The 20,195-nt window shown below is 35.8% G+C and overlaps 1 protein-coding gene and 1 pseudogene across 26 annotated transcripts in view; one reads left to right on the top strand and one right to left on the bottom strand.

The window, feature by feature from the left end:
- FIP1L1 (factor interacting with PAPOLA and CPSF1) overlaps positions 1–20,195 on the top strand; it is a 74,114-nt gene that overhangs the window by 10,197 nt on the left and 43,722 nt on the right. For 9 of the 26 annotated variants that reach the window (XM_040625014.1, XM_040625012.1, XM_040625001.1 and 6 more), the window contains 5 exons: positions 4,496–4,560; positions 5,292–5,399; positions 5,911–6,041; positions 6,333–6,401; positions 15,404–15,513. In XM_040625014.1, the coding sequence (XP_040480948.1) occupies positions 4,496–4,560; positions 5,292–5,399; positions 5,911–6,041; positions 6,333–6,401; positions 15,404–15,513 (483 nt within the window). The remainder of the gene's footprint in view (positions 1–4,495; positions 4,561–5,291; positions 5,400–5,910; positions 6,042–6,332; positions 6,402–15,403; positions 15,514–20,195) is intronic. The other 17 variants (XM_040625020.1, XM_040625018.1, XM_040625009.1 and 14 more) reach the window with 3 other exon arrangements.
- Positions 131–1,365, bottom strand: LOC103672770 (annotated as a pseudogene).

Below are 20,195 nucleotides of genomic sequence, written 5' to 3'. Positions count from 1 at the left end.
TTGGGTTTTTTTATTAATATGACCAAATTTTTGGTAGGATTTGCATTCAGATATTAAAGGTACATAGACTCCTATAGTACTTTTTTCTGAACTCTTGTTTTTTGTTTTTTTTTAACAAATATGTTAATAGTTTATTATAATTTGTTTAACAGTCTAGGAAGTTCACAGCCATCAGCAGTTCTAGTGCAATTTCAGGTGCAATTGGGAATTCAGGAATCTCTGTGGAGCTGTTAGTGTAGCGAACCTTGTAGGTAAAATACATGCATACTTTTGATAGCACATGTGAAGGGATCTTTCGAAAATCGAGTTCATTACTTTCGTTCTCAGCAAACTGACCTGGGTCACTCAACATGGCTTTTATTGTTCCGGATGTTAGTGCATGTTCTCTTTTTACAATAAATTCATGACCCTCCACAAAGATACCAATTTGACATATACATGGCATCAGGGCCTTCACAGCCACCATAGGTTTTCTCTTCTCCATCTGTTATGTTCTTAGGAAGTTCTGCTTTACTTCCACAGGAACTTTAGTACTAGCTTTTTGTCAGTTCTGCAGCCACTGTAGCCCTGAACTTTATCTCTTATAGCTATTTCCAGTTTCATGAAATGTAGTTATATTGTTCATGTTTATCACCTTTAGACTTTAAATTCTTTGAGTAGAAACCATAGTTTATGAATTTCCCTATTCCTCACATTGCTTGATATATAGTAAATATTCAGTAAATGTGTACTGACTAAACAGTCTGAATGTTAAGAACTCATTTGTCTTTCAGTCTTTTTTCCTCAATATTTCAATATGAAAATTTTCAAATTATCCAGAAAGTTGAAAGAACTGTATCAACACCCATTTACCCATCATCTAGATTATACAATTTACATTTTGCTAGGTTTGCTTTACCATATATATGTGTAAATGTATGTATCTCTGTCCATGCTTCTACCCTTCAATTGATCTGTTTATGGTGGGTTTTTTGTTTTGTTTTGGTTTTTTGTTTTTGTTTTTTTTGGCATTTCAAAGTAACTTTTATAGATCTTTCTGAAGGGTAGAGAACTTATTTAATCTTGATATTTCAAGATACATCTCTTGAAAACTGAAAGAGCCTATGAGAAAATTAAATTTGGTGAATACTTAACTGTGCACAGAATTTTCAGAAGCAAATTTTAAAAGCAAATTGTATTCAAGGAACAGTATTAGATGGGTTTTTTGTAAGCTGTTAGAATGTGCAAAATAGCGTTTTTGTTAGGTAACACACTTTTGTTACAATGTTCATTTTATTTATAAGGTGATGAAGAAAAGCAAATTTTAGAGTAGGAATAATTTAGCTTGTACAGAGAAATGGTTTCTTACCTTTGAGATTCATCCATGTTTATTGGCACTACGTTAATTGATGATGAGAATGAAAAATAATAAAGTCATTATTTACTAGAAGTAGTGAGGAAGACAGACGTGAGCAAATACTTTCAGTGCAGTTTATGTGCTAGAATAGAAATGTATAAAGTGAATTGAAAACTTTGAGAGGAGAGTTGCTAAAAGCCTATACATGTTGAAGAAAAGGTCCTAGAGGAGGTAATACATGAACTTGTTTGAGTAATTCTGGGGTCAGAAGGAAGAGGCCTGATGATTTAGCAGAGGACGCTACTGAGATGTAGTAGAAGCATGGCTTAGAGGAACTGCGTGGCTGGAGAATACGGTAGATGGGAAAAGGTGGTTGAAACCACTTGAGGGAGTTAGTACATTTAAAGGTTTTTAAGCAGGTTAGTTTATTTGAAAAGATAACTAGCAGCAGTAGTTGAGGTGTACTAAATATAAATTAGTTAATATATTTGAATTGTCCACATGAGATGATAATCCGGACTAAGCCAGTGGCAGCAGTAAAGGGATGGATGGAAAAAGATGCATTCGAGTGCATAATCAATAGAAATAACATAGGGTAACTGGTTGTGGATGCAGAGTGAGATAAAGGACTCTATGACTTAGAGCTTTCTAGAGCACTTAATTGACTAACAGTATATTAACATGTATGGGTAATGTAGGAGGAGTAGGTTAAAAAACATTTTTTTGGATGCATTTATTTTGAAGTTCCTTAAATACCCAAGTATGTAAGATATGGCCCCCAGAGAAGCCTGAGACCTCATGGGGGTCTAATGGAAGGTATCAGATTAGCTTCAGTGTGATTTTCCAAACAGCTAATAAGCTTCTGTACACACAATGAATACAAAGCCTTAGTAGTTTTAAAAAGAAAAGTGATGGCATTTTAATTTTAGTTTTTTTAGATTTTATTTATTTTTTAGAGACAGCAAGTGAGCAGGGGTTGGGGTAGGAGAGGGGGGAGACAGAGAGAGAGAGAGAGAGAGAGAGAATATCCCAGGCAGACTCTGCACTGAGCATGGAGCCCGACACGGGGCTTGATCTCATGATTCTGAGATCATGACCTGAGCTGAAATCAAGAGTTGGACACTTAGCTGACTGAGCCATGCAGGCGCCTGGAAAAGTGGTGTTTTAAAGGTAAAACATGGAAGGGAAGGTAGCTGGGTGGGAGCAAAGAAGTTCATTTATTGAACTTATGGCTAAACCTTTCGTGAATACTATTTTGTTTTATCCTTTAGCAATTCTGTAAGAGGACCATTTAGAGACTACTTGATTTTTGTACATTTGTCTTTTTTTTAAAAAAATTTTTATTTTATTATTTGAGAGAGAGTGAGAGTGAGCAGGAAGAGGAGGGAGAGGGGAGGGAGAAGCAGACTCCCCTCTGAGCAGGGAGCCCTACCTGGAGCTCGATCCCAGGACCCAGAGATCATGACCTGAGCCGAAGGCAGACACTTAACTGACTGAGCCACCCAGGTGCCCCTGTACATATGACTTTTAAACAGCTAGAACTTTCTGTACATCAGATATAGATAACCCAAAAGTGCTTTTGCTATGCTGGATTTAGGTTGTTGAAATGTAAGCATCATGGGGCAGGAACCATGTTTATTCAGTTCCTCATTCTTGTTCCTTAGCCTAAAAGTATATCTGATGCATTGTTGGTGTTTAAGCATTTACTAATGAATTAATGTCATTGAGATGATTTAAACACTTCAAGATTGTATGATAGTACTACCTGGCAGTAACAGTTTAATTTGGACTATTTCATAGTTTCTGCATTTATAGCAGTGGAGCTTTATACAATTATTTGAATATTTTATTTATTTATAATTTTTTTTAAAGATTTTTTATTTATTTATTCGACAGAGATAGAGACAGCCAGCGAGAGAGGGAACACAAGCAGGGGGAGTGGGAGAGGAAGAAGCAGGCTCATAGCGGAGGAGCCTGATGTGGGCTCGATCCCACAATGCCGGGATCACGCCCTGAGCCGAAGGCAGACGCTTAACCGCTGTGCCACCCAGGCGCCCCTTATTTATCATTTTTTATATATAATTTTTTAAGCAGAAGACTGAAAAATGATAGTGCTAACGTAAATAACCTAAATCTCATAATTTTAGTACATTGTAGATAAAAAAAATGGAAATTATTAGCCAGATCAGAAACAGTGAATCTTCGCAAGTCCAGTTGCCTGAACTTGTGAGAGTAAAGAAGCAAATTACATAACATGAATATAATGTGCGAAATATATCCTTGAAAACATTGAGGTCTTACTATGCTTTAGTCTATTTTGGTTAGTATGTTTGATTTTCCTCTTCATACACAAGAATGCATTATATGGAGAAAAGAGAACTATCTGTAAACCCATAATTACAGAAAATTTATATAAATTCCAGAGGTCTTAAGTGACTTGGCCAAGGCTACACAACTGGTAATTGACAAAACTTGTATTTGAACCCGGGTCTGACTCCAGATTTTGTATTTTCCCCCCTTGTTATGTGTATATCATATTACATTTAAAAAGTACAGCTCAGTAATTTTTTCATATGTATACATTCATATAACCACCACCCAGGTCAAGATATGGGACATTACTAGCATTCTAGAAATTTCCCTCTTATTTCCTCAGTCATTAACCATGGACTACCACCAGACACTGTTCTGCTTTCACCCTAGATTTATTTTTAAATTTAATATAAATGAATTCATTGTATGGATAAAAATACTCCATGGGTATTTGAGAGAGGATTTATCAACGGTAAGCAATGTAGTAAGGATTACAAGGAGGTCGCTGGACTTGGAAACAAGGGGGAAAAATTTCTTGCAGGATTGCTGCATGTTGAATAACGAGGAGGTGAGGAAATGAGGACAAGGTGTGTAGACTTAATTTCCTCTTCGCCAGATTTCTTATGAAGGTTGTTACAGTGAGATACTGACTTAGTAGCAGGTAGGTTTTTCAGATGGAAAACAAGTTAGACTTTTAAAAAATAATTGTTTTTTTAAAATTAGAACATTTTCTAAAATGTTTGAGTCATTGTTTATGTAGTTACTATGTGGGTGTGTAATTTATTTGTACGTGTTGAATATATTGCTGTTTTAAGTTTCTCAGGATAATTTTTATTTTGTTTTTAGGAGTTATGGTACAGCACCTGTAAATCTTAACATCAAAACAGGGGGAAGAGTTTATGGAACTACAGGTAAAACTTGTATTTGCAGCTGTATAAATAGGAAAATAAGGCGTAAATATTAATAGGTCATAAATAGGTTGAACTAGTACAGCTCAGTTAAAAAGAGTGGTTTTTGACCATACATCATGGAGATGGGCAAAATTTTTTTTTTAAAGATTTTGTTTATTAGACCGTGCATGTGTGAGCGCACAAAGGGAGAGGGAGAAGCAGACCCCTGCTGAGCCTGATGTCAGGCTCAATCCCAGGACCCTGGAATCATGACCTGAGGTGAGGGCGGATGCTTAACTGACTGAGCCACCCAGGTGCCCCTGGACAAACTTTTTCTGTAAAGATCTGCATAATAAATATTTTAGTCTGTGTGGGTCACAAGGTTCCTGTCACATGGTTGGTTTTCTTGTTTGTTTTACAACCCTTTAAAAAGGTAAAGACTCTTCTTAGCTCACGGGCTGTTGAAAAAAGTGATTTTAAAACACGGAAGTTAGCAGCTTATTGTTGGTACAGGAATTCCTTGTAAGTAACAAGTCCTTAAACTCTTAGTCCAGTTTATTTTACAGCTACTCCATAAAGTTTGATCTCACCTTTTATTTATGGTAAATATAACTCTAATGCTTTGTTTGGAACCTTTGCGTATTTAGTGCTATAGGTAGTAAAAAGGTATTAATGGTTTCTGTTTACCTGTGGTATCTCTCAGCTTTTTGCTGATAACAGCTCCTTCACCATTTTGTAATTTTATACAATAGGAACAAAAGTCAAAGGGGTGGACCTTGATGCACCTGGAAGCATTAATGGAGTTCCACTCTTGGAGGTAGATTTGGATTCTTTTGAAGATAAACCATGGCGTAAACCTGGTAAGATTATTGTGGATTGTATCTGTTTCAAAAGATTTTTAGTACAGTCATTAAAAAGTATTTTTTTAAAGCATCCATTTAGAATATTATTTTTTTAATATAACTTTTCTTAAGTAAATGAGGTGTAAGAATGGCCTATTATTAAATCTTACTGCATTATACCAAAGTAGACTTGCATATTGTTTTATTATAATGCCATTTCTAAAGGAAATACTTTTTTATCCCCTATGTTTGTTTGGTTTGGTTCTTAAATTCCACATGAGTGAAATCATATGGTGTTTGTCTTTCTCTGACTTATTTCGCTTAGCATAATACTCTGGCTTAAAGGAAATACTTTTGATCAAAAGTTTTTATAGTCCTGTTGCTTTATGGTAGTAATTGAGGGAATTGTGAAAATTAGAAGGGTAATAAAACTGATAGAACACTAAATTTATATTTTTTAATTTATTTTATATACTGCATAAAAATAGGATTGAAATACTTGTACACTAACCCTGTGCTTTATCTTTAGGTGCTGATCTTTCTGATTATTTTAATTATGGGTTTAATGAAGATACCTGGAAAGCTTACTGTGAAAAACAAAAGAGGATACGAATGGGACTTGAAGTTATACCAGTTACCTCTACTACAAATAAAATTACGGTAATTAGTAAATATTCCAGAATACCCCAGCCTTTTTTACAGTCCCAAATTTTACTCCCCAGATAAATCACTTTTCCCATTAAGGTGGTTAAATGCTATAAGATAGCTTAAAATTTTCATTCTCTTTACCATGTTTGTTTTTTTCCCTTCCTTCCCTTTCAGTTTCATATTAATGATTATCTGATGTTCTTAGTTTCAAGTCACAGACTGGCCACAGCTAGTTTGTCATTATATGGCCTATCAATTAAAAATTATGTGGTATCTTAATGGGGAATATGTTATTTAACTTAGGCCGAAGACTGTACTATGGAAGTTACACCAGGTGCAGAGATCCAAGATGGCAGATTCAATCTTTTTAAGGTGAATTTTAGTAAATTATCCTTGGTTGCTCTCATTTTTTGTTCTTGAGTCTGCTCCCATACCACTACTCAAGGGATGAGATTAAAGTGGAAATAGCTACCTTTTTTCCAAACCTTCAGCTTCCTGGTGACTTACAAATTTGCTGATTGTTGTTTTATCTCCACTTTTGCAAGCATGTGAATTTATAGCCTATTATACTAACAAATGCCAAGTAAAACTATTCTTGCTATATGTTGTGATTTTATTTTGAATTATAGTATATGTTTGTTTGTAGGACATAAAAGTTCACGCCAATAGGCTAAGCTCTCATTTTAGCTCATGCTATAATCTTTATCAGAATTGGAGACTTATTTTTCCCAATTTTCTTTTAAAAATATGGTAAGGAAGATGGCATACTGCATATTGTCTATGACAGTAAAATCATTGGTGTAATGTGTCTTAGAGTTTAAGATGTCTCCAAAAGCTTATGCATTTTTAGGAGTCTCTAAGAAAGACTCAACAAAATAGGATAAAACCATTGATTTTTAAAATTAATAACTTAAAAGGATTAGGCTTAGGTAGGGACTTGCAAATTGATATTCCCACTTGGAAATCAAGTTTGGCTTCTGGCTTCTCCATTCCATATAATCATAGACCCAATCCAAAGAATTATGTCATATTTTCATACTTCTGCAATACACAACAACCTACAAACTTTTCTCGAAACCTGATTGTGTACTCTTTTTCCTTTACCTTATTACTTCTTAGTTCTTAATTCTTGTAATGAAGGACACTGGAATGAAGACTGGGAGTGGCTTTTAGATTGGGTTATATACTAAGGGAACTTCTGCGGGCAGGCACTTTCCTGTGACCCTTTTGGGACTGCAGCCCTGTCCACCGCAATACTGCCTTATGCAATACGTGTGCTATAGCCGCGGATGTAGCCGCTCTGCTGGACACGGTTCTGGGTAGAGAATTTAATTTTAATTTACATCCTACTTTGGGTAAGTATTTGGTTCTTGTTCTGTCAATCTTTTGAAAGTGTATAATGATGTCTGTTCTATTTTAACTGGTCATCAGGTGCTTTTTGGTGCTATCTTTTGGAAGGAGTGAATATATTGTTACACCTGATTATAGTGAATAGGTAGAAAAGTTGTCTTGATGAAATAGTTTGTTTGCAGTGGTCCTTATTTCTTTTAACAGAAATGAAAACAAGGTGCTTTGTAAACTGCCAGGTTCTGTGTATTTTGTCTTTTTGCAGTAGACTTCTGAAACTAAAGAATAAAAAGAAACTCTTAGGGGCTGGTCTCTTGTTGAAAATGGTCACCATAAATGAGTTTTTTTATATGCATACTGTGTATCAAAATTATTTTGGTTTCTTTTGGTTATATGAGAAGAGGTATTGTTCCATTCTGGTTTATTTGGTTCTGAATGAATAAGGATTTGAATTTGATGGATGTAGTCTAATGGTTTTTCTTGCCTTGATAATGCACATTAAATATTACTCTTCTGGTACAACTATTGATTTGGAAACAGGGTGTGTATTTTATTTTATTATTTTTTAAATATTTATTTGAGTGTATGTGAGTTGGGGGAGGGGCAGAGGGGGAGAATCTCAAGCAGATTCCCTGCTGAGCTGGGATGCGAGTGGGTGGGGTGCTCTTGACCGATGAGATCATGAGCTGAACCAAAATCACGAATCTGGATGCTTAACTGACTGAGCCACCCAGGTGCCTCTAGGGTGTGTATTTTAATAATGTGTGTGGCTCAAACTTTTTATGTATATTGTGGTCTGTAGGATATGCTTTATTGATGTTGCTCAAAATCTGCAACTACTGGTTGTATGGGAGTGTTGGGCATTTTCAGGTTGCAGTTTGACATAAAATTTCAGACCAGTTTCTGTCACCATAAATAAATATCCTTGTTCAAATTTCTCTAGTACTATTCTTTGAAAAAGTCTGAATTGTCTTTTATTATCTATCCTGCAACTCTGGAGAATACAAATAATATTTTAAGAATGTAATGGGTACCCCAAATATGCAGAGTTAAATTTCTTAGGTAGTATTAGGTACCAAAATGTTTATTTTAGATGGAATGCTATAGAAATTGGAGAAGGGAGTTGATGAGAAATTACCCTGGAGAAATACAAATGAAAACCACAATGAGATACTACCTCACACGAGTCAGAATGGCTAAAAATTAACAAGTGAGGAAATGACAGATGTTGATGAGGATGCAGAGAAAGGGGAACCCTCTTCCACTGTTGGTGGGAATTCAAGCTGGTGCAGCCAGTCTGGGAAACAGTATGGAGGTTCCTCAAGAAGTTGAAAACAGAGCTACCCTATGACCCAGCAATTGCACTACTGGGTATTTACCCCAAAGATACAAATGTAGTGATCCAAAGGGGCAACTGCACTCCAATGTTTGTACCAGCAATGCCCATAATAGCCAGACTATGGGAAGAGCCCAGATATCCATTGACAGATGAATGGATAAAGAAGAGGTGGTGTGTGTGTGTGTGCGTGTGTGCGTGTGTGTATACATATATATGTATAGGTACCATATACATATACATATATATGTATACACACACGCACACACAATGGAATATTACTCAGCCATCAAAACAATGAAATCTTGCCATTTGCAACAACACGGATGGAACTAGAGGGTGTTATGCTAAGCAAAATAAGTCAGAGAAAGACCGTTACAATGATTTCACTTGTGGAATCTAAGAAACAGGATCGTAGGGGAAGGGAGGGAAAAATAAAACAAGCAAAATCAGAGGAAGACAAACTATGAGAGACTTAATTTTAGGAAACAAAAGTGAGGGTTGCTGGAGTGGGGGGGTGGGGTAACTGGGTGACTGGTGTTAAGGAGGGCATGTGATGTAATGAGCACGGGGTGTTATATAAGACTGAATCACTGACCTCCACCTCTGAAAGAAATACATTATATGTTAGTTAATTGAATTTAAATTTAAAAAATAAATTTAAAAGAGGCAAAAAAAAAGAAACTACACTGGGATTAGAAATAACAGTGTTATATATAGTTCCTTTCTATGTCTGTATTTTTTTTTTTAAGTCTGAAGGTACAATATTAGAGAAGCATATGCCATTTTAATCAGAAATTTGAGTGTGGAGAACAGAAGAAAAAGTGTTATAGATTAGGAAGTGGCTTGGGCAAAGAAAGAAACTCAGCTTAATTGAGTAAATAGTAGATGAGAGTATTATTTAAGAAATTCGCCTTATGGGGACACCTGGGTGGCTCAGTGGGTTAAGCTTCTGCCTTTGGCTCAGGTCGTGATCCCAGTGTCCTGGAATTGGGGCTCCTTGCTCAATAGGGAGCCTGCTTCTCCCTCTGCCTGCTGCTCCCCTTGCTTGTGCTCGCATGCGCACGTGCTCTCTCATAAATAAATAAATCTATCTTTAAAATAGCCTTATTGGAGGAGTTCCTTTGGAAAGGAGTAGAAGACAGGTGGCTTTGTAGCGTTCAATACTAGAAAGCCTTAGACAATTTGGAGGATTTATTTCAAGAAAGTAAGAAAGTGCCCAGTAAGTAACATAATTCTGAAAGTGCCTTATAAGTAATATAATTCTGGCAGCAGTGTAAGGTGTGGTTGGAAAAACAAAGTCTAAGCTCTTATCTACTAATCCGTTGTTTGAATTATGATTATTAGGATTTTTGAGACAGATAGAAGGAAAAGGACTTCCCCAATTTTCCTGTTATATCTGAGCACCACTTATGTGCATAGCACTGTACTAGATACTGTAGTAAGACCAGGGTCTCTGTATTCAAGGAGCTCATGATCTGAGTGACGTATATATATGAACTAACTATGATATATTGTGAGAAATGTTAGGTTAGTGCTATTAGCAAAGTGCAGTAGGGAATTCAGAGGATAGAGTGGGTTATCCTAAGGTGCAGAGTCTAGAAGCATTCAAACATAATAACTGAAAGATTAGTGAGTTTTCATTAGTAGAAAAGAGGGGAGTATAGAGCATAATAGGCAGAGAAAGCAGTATGAGCAAAACCAGATAGCATGAAAGGAGAGTTGGGGTGAATGAGAGATATTATAGGAGAGAAGCCTGGAAATGGTAGATGTGGGGCCACGATGGAGAAGACCTTAATCTTAAACTAGCCTGTAGACATTTGCGTAGGCCACAGGAAGCCATTTGAAAGTCCTCAAGTAGGAGAATAGCATGAGCAAATTTGGTGTTTAGAAAAAGAACTGACAAGTGTTCTTTAGAAGTGTAGGCTTTAGAATATAAGGAAGAGAAAAGCAAGTAAGAGACCAGATAAGGAGCTGTTGCAGGACTGTAGGGATGAAATGAATGAGGATCTCATCTTAAACTAGTGAATGGAAGAAGGAGCAGATTTAAGAATCATAATTTAAGTTCTTTTTATGTCTACTGCAAAGATACTTTAACTCCTCAATCGAGAGACAAGCCACCTACCAGCCTCTTTAAAATAACTTTTTTACTTTTTTTAAAGTAAATTTTCAAACATACTAAGCAGTAGATAAAATAGTACAAATGAACCCCTATGTGTTTACACTATAATGCCTCAATGATTGTCAACATTTTGACATTCTTACAGTCTTTTATATACTTCAATATAAATAAGGTTTTTGATTTGTTTTATTTTCGTTTTTAGTGAACTGAAAGGAGATGAAGTTTAATAGGTATAAAAAATAAAATCACTTATTTGGGTGCAAAAACAATTGTGTAATTATATAATTTGGNTGAGGGGCAAGGAAAGAGTGACTAGTGGGAATGGGTAACATGTGAAAGAAAAAAATTGACCCACAACCTCTCTGAAAATATTTTTGTATCTATACGTGTACACACATGCAAAGATGATTTTGTTTTCCTCCATGGATGAGTATAAGCTTTGTCACTATGTTTTGAAATTTCACAGCTGCATGTCTTGGTCTATTATCATCTGTTGCACCAAGCATTCATTTGTACCCTCTTAATCTGGAAGCACATATCCTTCATTTCTGGGATATTTTCTTCTATTATGTTTTTACTTTTTCTCTGCTTTCTAATGTCTTCTGGACCTCCTATTCAGGTATTGGACCTCTTATGCTAGTCCTTAAATTTCTTTTCTCATATTTTCTACCTCTTTGTCCTCTGTTATCTGGGAGATTTCTTCAGTCTTACAACTCTTCTATCCATTTTTTCATTTCTGTGGTTATATTGTTAGTATCCAAGTTTTCTTCAGTATTTAATGGTAGCATCCTGTTCATGCATGCAATAATACAGTATTTTCTTCTCATCTGTATCTCAGAGGATATTTATATTAATGATAGGTTGTTCGTTTCATTTAGGTTTTATTTTCCTGCACAGTATGTTTGTTGTTTTTGGCTTCTTACTGACTTTCATCAAATGTTTATTGATCCTCGGCCATTCACTCATAAGGGAATGGGCCTCTAAAAAGGTGATTGGAAACTCTGAATATAAGTAAAATTTGCTGTTGTCTTTACTGTAGGGCTTTTTTTTTTTTAACAGTCCCACATGTCCGTATCATTGGGTTATTTTATTTTTTCTTTTTGTGGCGATTTGATTTTTCAGGGAATAGATTCCAGTGGCCTGCCTAGAGGGTTCGTACTTGGCTGATTAAAATGTTCTGGGAGCTAGAGTTGTCAATTCCTGAACCTTTTGGCGTCCTGCCATGAAAATCATAGCATCTTTGTTTTCTTTTTGCAGACTTATAATTCAGGTTTCTGTAGTATGCTCAGTTACTATTTTTTAATTTGCTTTCAGAGTCCCAAATTTTATTGTTTTGTCAGTCTCTTTGTTCTTGTGGGTTGAAACAAAATTATAATTTATGTGGTTTGCTACTTTTCCTTTTCTTACCTTAACATTATGTGGCAAATGTTTTCCTAGTTTAAGTTTTTTGATAAATAACATTTTAAATAATTGCATAATGTATTACTTGGGTGTACCACACTCAACAAATTTCTTTTTAGATATTATTTTGTTTGTAAGGTTAACCTTTTATAAATAATGCTGTGAAGGGCAGCTGAAGGAAATTTCACAAAGTTTTGGTACACTGGTGGCATAATTTGGGTAAATATTTAACTTCTCAAGGTTACAGACTTCATTCAACTTTTGTTTGGATATGTAAGACCTCACATGACTTTGTTTTTAGAAAATCTGTCATGGTGGGGTGGCTGGGTGGCTCAGTCGGTTAAGTGTCTGCCTTTGGCTCAGGTCGTAATCCCGGAATCCTGGGACGGAGACCCGCATTGGCCTCCTGTTCAGCTGAGAGCCTGCTTCTCCCTCTCCCTCTGCCTACTGCTGCTCCCCCTGCTTGTGCGCTCTCTAACAAATAAATAAAATCTTAAAAAAAAAAAGAGAAAGAAAGAAAGAAAGAAAGAAATCTGTCATGGTATCTTATAGTCATTTCTCAAAATATTATGTTTAAAAAAAATAGTCTCATTCTGGTTAACAAGTTTGAGTCTGTAATTCTGAGTGCAACATCTAAAGACAAATAGGTGGATGCAAGTTGATTAGGAGAGTTGCTAAAATGGAGAAGATTTTCAGAATTAGAGTATTTTACAAAGAAATAAAGGAGAAAAGAAAACTGAGGGGACAGAAGCAATTTTTACATGTTTTAAGTATGTACTGTGTCTTCCTGATGCCTTTTCTTGCTTTTCCCCCTATTAAAATAATTTTTCATTTGTGCTTTCTTCTCTCCCTTTCTCTTTCCCCTCTTCTGCTTCTCCAACTCTAACCCTTCCTAGTTTTTAATTGAGTGTTGACTGTGCCAGGAAGCATCTCTGGCTTGAGTAGGGAGGGGAAGTGAGCATTATAGACCTTGACTTCATAATTTAGAGTTTTTCTGAGTTAATGGGAAAAGTAGTCATTAATTAGATAACTGGGCCAAAAATTATATAGTTATAAACTCCAAGTCTTATGAAAGACTTTAATGTGCCATTTAAGCTGAGTCCCAAAATCAATAAAAAAAATATATCACTTATTGCATGCGGGGCGCTGTTTTTAGGTACTTGGGATATAGATTTGAATAAAACCTAAATGCAGTGTAAATCCTTATAGGCCATGATAAATTTAGGTTTTATTTTGTTTGCATTGGGAAGCTATTGGAGAATTTTGAGAAGGGGAGACATGAGTTGATTTACACTTTTAATAAGATTGCTTGGCTATATACAGAGAATGGGTTTTCCAGAGGTAAGACTAAAGCAGAGAGAAAATTTTAGCAGAAGAGTTAAGAAGTGGTAGTAGGTTTAACCTGCTGGGGTGGACATAATCAATGGTTGAATTTGGTATTATCATAAAGGTAAAGTTGACATAGGATGGTCGTATCTATTGGATAATTGTTAGGATTTCTTTTTTTTCCTTAAGCAACTCAGTAGATGATGGTGCTATTTACTTTTGGGGAAGTCTTGGATCAGATTGGGGGATAGTGGAAAATCAGTAGCTTTGTTTTGACCACAGTAAGTTTGAGTTGCTTATTAGATACATTAGACATTGGATATAAATTACTGAAGCTCAGGGGAACAGTTGAGACCATACTGTCAACTCTCAATATTCCTGACATTTGCAGGAAGAATATTGCATTTCTTTTTCTGTGTTCTCATAGCATCTTTTATCCCACAGTTACTTTTTTTCATAGCATTTATTGTATTGCTCTGATTGTTCATGTGTCTTGTCCCATGGTCAAGATTTTGTTGTATTTCTCTCTCTAGTCTCAGCGTCTGGTAACAGATTTTTAGATAATAGATGATAGCTATTTCATGTTTGATGAGTGAACCATGTTTATTTCCCCCGTCATCACATTCTGTCAGTTTACCTTTCAAGTGTCTATCAAATCCATTTCTTACTTTCTATCCTCATTTTCTTAGTGCTGATCCTCCATTATCCCTCACTAGGATCTGGACCTTTTAAATGGATTTTTTAAAGGAGTGGAACTCTAAAATGTCAATGTTAAGCCCTAATTATATGAAGACACCCATTAAGGATTGTGTTCAGCAGTACTAATAAGAGATCTGACTTTAATGGCTTAAATATATTCTTTTTCTCACACAATGATTATGTGGAAGGTAGATGGTTTCTGGAATTGAATCAGTGGTTTGAATGTATCAGAGTCAAGGTGTCTGAGATTTTCTTGGCCTTTGCCTCATAGGGAAAGAGAATGATGCTGAATTTAGATTGAACAGTAGAATTTAAGTAGGACATAAAATATGGTGTGGCGTTACTCAAGTGTAGGGCAACTTAGTTTAAATATAATAAATTAATGATTTAAGATAGGAAGGTGAGTGTAAAAGTAAAAGAGCACAAAGAAGAATTTCACCAGTGTAAAGGAGTATGACTGGACCATACTGAAAAGCTCTGCTAGGAGCAGAAAGGGTGGCTAAATCTGAGGGAGATTATGGAGTAAGTAGATAACTGGTTTGAAAGTGAATATAAAGAGGGAAAAGAAGTTATTAAGGAGACCAATAACTACCTTCAAGCTTCTAGGTGTACTGAACTGGCAGAACAGTGGTACTATTGATGATGAGGGAGAAACAAATGGTATGAAAGTGCAGGAATAGGTAATTAATACTCATGTTGGAGCATATCCCAGTCTGAATAGAAAATGGTCAGAATGGCTGAAATGGCCACTAGTGGTTTTTTCTGAATGGTAGTAAACATAGAAGGGGAAAATTCTTCAAGGCTTTCTTGAACTCTGAAACATGGAGTCATAACCAAGTATCTTGGACTTATTTGTGGCAATTTAAGGGAATTTATGAAAGGACTAAAGAGTTATAGCTTATTGGACTTTTCAGTGACATTAGTGTGAACTTTTTTAATAGTTGGGAACATTTTGATCCCCTAATCCATCTTTGGTGCCTTTCACCTAATGCTGTTCTAAAATAGGGTAATTTTATTAAATATTCAGCAACAAAACAGTCTTCATGTTTAAAATCAAATCAAATGTTATAAATTTATTTTAACATGTTTAGTGTATTATGTTTGAGTGTTCTATTAAATAAGCTAATAACCCTTTTTTTTAAGGTACAGCAGGGAAGAACTGGAAATTCAGAGAAGGAAGCTGCACTTCCATCTACAAAAGCTGAGTTTACTTCTCCTCCTTCTTTGTTCAAGACTGGACTCCCACCAAGCAGGTTAGTTAGACAATTATAGCTCCATATATTGAAGGCATTGGTATCTTTATTTTGTATTAGGACTGTAAAGTATAAGAGTGCTGAATGTTTTGGCAGAAAAACTGGAACATTCTATGCTGTTTCAGTACCAAATGAATTCTCTGTGAAAAACTCTTCTGGGTACCTTCCCATTTAAAAAAAAAAAAAAAAATCTAGGTAAGCAATAAATGAAGCATGGTATGTAGTCACACGTATATAAAAAGTCAATCTTAAATTTAGGAGAGGTGGTGATAACAATGGTCTTGCTGTTTTCTGTGCTTATTATTATTCTTACATAAAGAATTATTGGACTTTCTAAGTCTAGATCTATTGACCTAAATGTGTTTTACTAATTTTAGTAAAAGAGACTGTAGAGATTTCAGACTGGACAATCTTTCAGATTAAAACCATTTTCTTTTCCTTTGGTTTGTTTTGATAATACCTAACTTTGAGTTCCACAAGGTACCAATTGTAAGAGGCAGATGCGCTGGCAAGTGGTTAGCCTGTTACTAGGAAAACGGTAAAGGGTAAGCTAAAACTAGGGAAGTTGGATGTTAGTTTAATTTTGAGTTAGATAAAGATGATTTATCAGGTATTTCTCTGGGCCTGAAATAAGTCAGTAACCCACCTGTTACTAGTGCTCAGCTGGATCTTTTACCTTTTGTGGTATTGCTTAAGTTTGTTTTACGCAGTTTTCTGGTTTCATTATTCTGCAATTTTGAATTGCTATAAGAGATATTTCATAATATACAAATGCAGGAAGAGACAGTATGGGAACATGTGGTTTAGCCCTAAGATAAAGATTCCTGAAACTTTCACCCAAAATTAAATGTCACAAAGCCATCTTGGATTTTGACTGTCTCTTCTCATCCTAACAATTACTAGTCATGGACATGTCCAAATATTATTTAAACTAAATGAAATCTCATCAAATGTTTGGCTAAGAAGTTACGATAGCGGAGGAATACTGATCCTTTTCATATGTAGTCTTCTTTTGTTTTTTTCATATTTTAAAGGAGGCCACTCTCATTCATTGAGTTTATCATGTTCTGCAGTACAGAATGATGTGAAGAGCTTTGACTCTGGAGCTAGACTTCAGGGTTCGAATTCTGGCTCTTTAACTTACTAGCTCTGTGTCCTTGAGCACATCCCCTGACCTTATTCTTTCATTTCCTGATCTGTAAAATGTAGTAATAATAATCCATCCCTCACAAGGTAGTTACGTATATTAAATAATTTATGTGAAATGTTTTAGAACAATAATACATACATAGGTAATACTCTATAGATGTCTGCTAATTAAACTATTTAAAAATCAGTAGCAGGTTTTCTGTTATTTTGCCTGCCCCCTCCTTTTTTTTTTTTTTAAAACAAAACAAAACTAAACGACCTTGGGGAAGATTATGTAGGGCATTGTACCACTATTAGGAATTTGGCTTTTTCTGTAAGTAAAATAAAAGAGGTGTCACTGTCAGAGTTTGTGCAGAGGAATGAAATAATCTGTGATAGGTTTTTTAAGTCTTAATTGCTTTATTAAGATCAGACCACAGAGAGATTACGGGCAGAAACTGGAGGCCGGTTAGGAGGTTGTAACAGTTATCTAGGCAAGAGATCACTTGGACCAAAGTGGTTGTGGTGCAGGATCTTTTACGTCTGAGATGAAAGAGACTGCAGGAGGAATGCTTTTCGGGGGAAGAAGACCAAGAGTTCAGTTCAGGACATAATAAAATTGAGATGTCTATTAGACCTATAAGTAGAAATTTTGCATAGGAAGTGGATATATGGATCTGGAGTTGTGGGGAAAGGTATGGGCTGGGTATAGAAATTTGGGAGCAATCAGTGTTTAAGTAGTATTTAAATGAAGTAGTGAAAATGAATTAGATTGTTAAGGAGTAAGTATTGTTAGAGAAGTGGTAAGAGGGACAGAGCCTTGGGGTGCTTCCTTCCAGGTCAGAAAAATAAGGATGAAGGAGGAGGAGGAGATCCATAGAGAAGAGTGACTACTGACATAGGAAGAACACCCAGTGTATGTCTTGAAAAAGATGTGTTTCAAAGTAGAGGAACAATTAACTACCAAATAATACTGATTGGCCAAGAAGAAGAGGACTGAGAATTACTTTTTAGATTTTATTTATTTTTAAGATTTTATTTAATTTCTACACCCAGGATGGGGCTTGAACTCATAACCCCAAGATCAGTAGTCATATGTTCTACTGACTGAGCCAGCTAGGTGCCCCGACTTTTGAATTTTATAATATATAGGTTGCTGTTGTTCCTGATCAGGATCATTTTTAGTGGTATTAAGGTGAAGTTTGAAAAAAAGACGTTTTGGAATGAATTCAAGAGAGAATGGAAGGAGAGGAAGTAGAATGAGAAAATATAGACACCTTTTTTGAGGATTTTTTTCTTTTGAGGGGCAAAGAAATAGAACAGTATATGAAGGGAAATGTGGGGTCGGGAGAATGTTTTTTCTAAAATGATAGAAATTACAGCATGTTTGTAGACTTAGGAGTATGAGTTACTAGAGGGGATATTGATGATGCAAGAAGCAAGAAAGGACAGTTGTGAGAGCAATGTCCTTAAAAGTCAGAGGGACAGGATGTAATAGGCAAGGGGGGTGGGGTTAGGCTTAAAAAGGAGATGGATAGTTCACTTATGGTAACAGGAGAGAAGGCAGGACACAGTGAAGGGTGGTGGGTAAGATAATATTGATAGGAGCAACTGACCGCTCTCTTCTGATAGCTTCAGTTTTTCCCAGCACACAGGATGCCAACTTATTGGTGAATGTGAGGATATGTGGAAGTGGGTGTTGAATGTTTGAGAAGAGAAGAGAAATTCTGAAATACTCATTTAGAGGTGTGTGAATGAAATAGGGGGAAAGGAGTAGGATGGCTAGGCACCACTGGGAGAGAAACGTGCCATCGAGAGAAGGCTGTTTTTCAAAATGGGAGAAATTACAGCATTTTTATGTTGTTGGGAATGAATTAGTAGAGTGAAATATTGACACAGGGAGAGAGACGGTACATTTCCAACGTTTTGGAGGTTAATGGCTATGGGTTTAAAATGAGACCAATCACCTTGCTTGGGTATGTTTCTCCTGCCCTTGTCAGGTGTTCATATGTTTGTGAAGATTAGCTAGAGTTGGATTTAACAGGGGTTACAGTTATACCAGGGAAATATGACAAAGGAGCAAGAAAGGTGAGAGGGTCCTTGAAGTGATTATAATGATGGATGACCATGGATTGAAAGAGATGGAGAATACTGGCTTCTAGGGGACAGTAAAAAGGAAGTAAAGAAATGATAGAAACGTTAGCAGATCTACCACTACTACCAAAAAAGTGGATTAATTGCCACCATAATCTATAGAAACACACCCAACATGTCAATATTGTCACTTTTTGATATAAAGAGTAATATAACCCATTGCTCATTAGGAAACTTTGTTTTCTGGGTTCATCTTTTTTTTTTTTTTAAAGATTTTATTTATTTATTCGACAGAGATAGAGACAGCCAGCGAGAGAGGGAACACAAGCAGGGGGAGTGGGAGAGGAAGAAGCAGGCTCACAGCGGAGGAGCCTGACGTGGGGCTCGATCCCACAACGATGGGATCACGCCCTGAGCCGAAGGCAGACGCTTAACCGCTGTGCCACCCAGGAGCCCCTTCTGGGTTCATCTTGATCAAAAGCATACTTTTGTTCATTGTGAAGTATTTCCCCTAAATAATTATTTGTGTTTTTTCTGTTTTAGTCTTTGTATTTATGGAGGTTAGAGAGACATGTTTGAAAGTAAAATTTTTTGACTTTAGGGAAAAGACAGGAATGTCACTTAAGACATAATAGAAACTACACAACAAATAGTAATGAGCTGTACTACTGACCTTACCACTGTATTTCCTTTGTTTAAAAATCTTAGATTGCCTTATTAATGTGTAGATGACTGTTGGTATTTTTGCACAGAACTTTTTTTATTGGTTCTTTGTACTTTATCAGTAGAAATGCTAGGTTTCTAACTTTCTTTATTGCCAAGCAAATTGGCATACTTGAGTAAAATGTTAATGTTTAATATATCAGAATGTTTTGCTTAATCTTTAAAAGTTTTTGTATTATGTCAAGAATGTACAGCTTGATACATTTTCACAAGCTGAACACTTATGTATATTTCATCCAAATTCTCCAGTTGTTAACATTTGGCCATGTTTGCTTTATAATTTCCCAAAAATATTTTCCTTTTTGAACCATTTATTAATTGTGAACATCGTGCCCCTTCAACCTCTAAATACTTCAAGTAAGAACAAGGACATTCTGTTATGTAATCATAGGACATAGTTATCAAAGTGAGAAAATCTAATGAGCCAGTACATTAATACACAAACCATAAATATAGCTAATTATTTCAGTAATGTCTTTCATGGAAGTTCTTTTCTTGATTTAGGATTCAGTCCAGGATCATCCATTATAATTAACTCTTTTATCTCTTTATTCTTTAATCTGAGACAGTTTCTCAGACATTCTTTGTATTGTCTTTGTATTGGATTTTGATGAGTACAGTCCATTTGTTTTGTAAATCATCCCTCAGTTGGAGTTTGCCTGATGTTTCCTCTTTGTTGGATTCAGGTTCTGCTTTTTAGGCAGGAGACTACATTAGTGATGTTGTGTCCTCAGTGC

The sequence above is a fragment of the Ursus maritimus genome, unplaced genomic scaffold (assembly GCF_017311325.1).
Source record: "Ursus maritimus isolate PB19 unplaced genomic scaffold, ASM1731132v1 scaffold_8, whole genome shotgun sequence".
Lineage (NCBI taxonomy): Eukaryota > Metazoa > Chordata > Mammalia > Carnivora > Ursidae > Ursus > Ursus maritimus.
The sequence above is the reverse complement of the archived record's forward strand: the minus strand, read 5'-3'. Positions and strand labels throughout refer to the sequence as shown.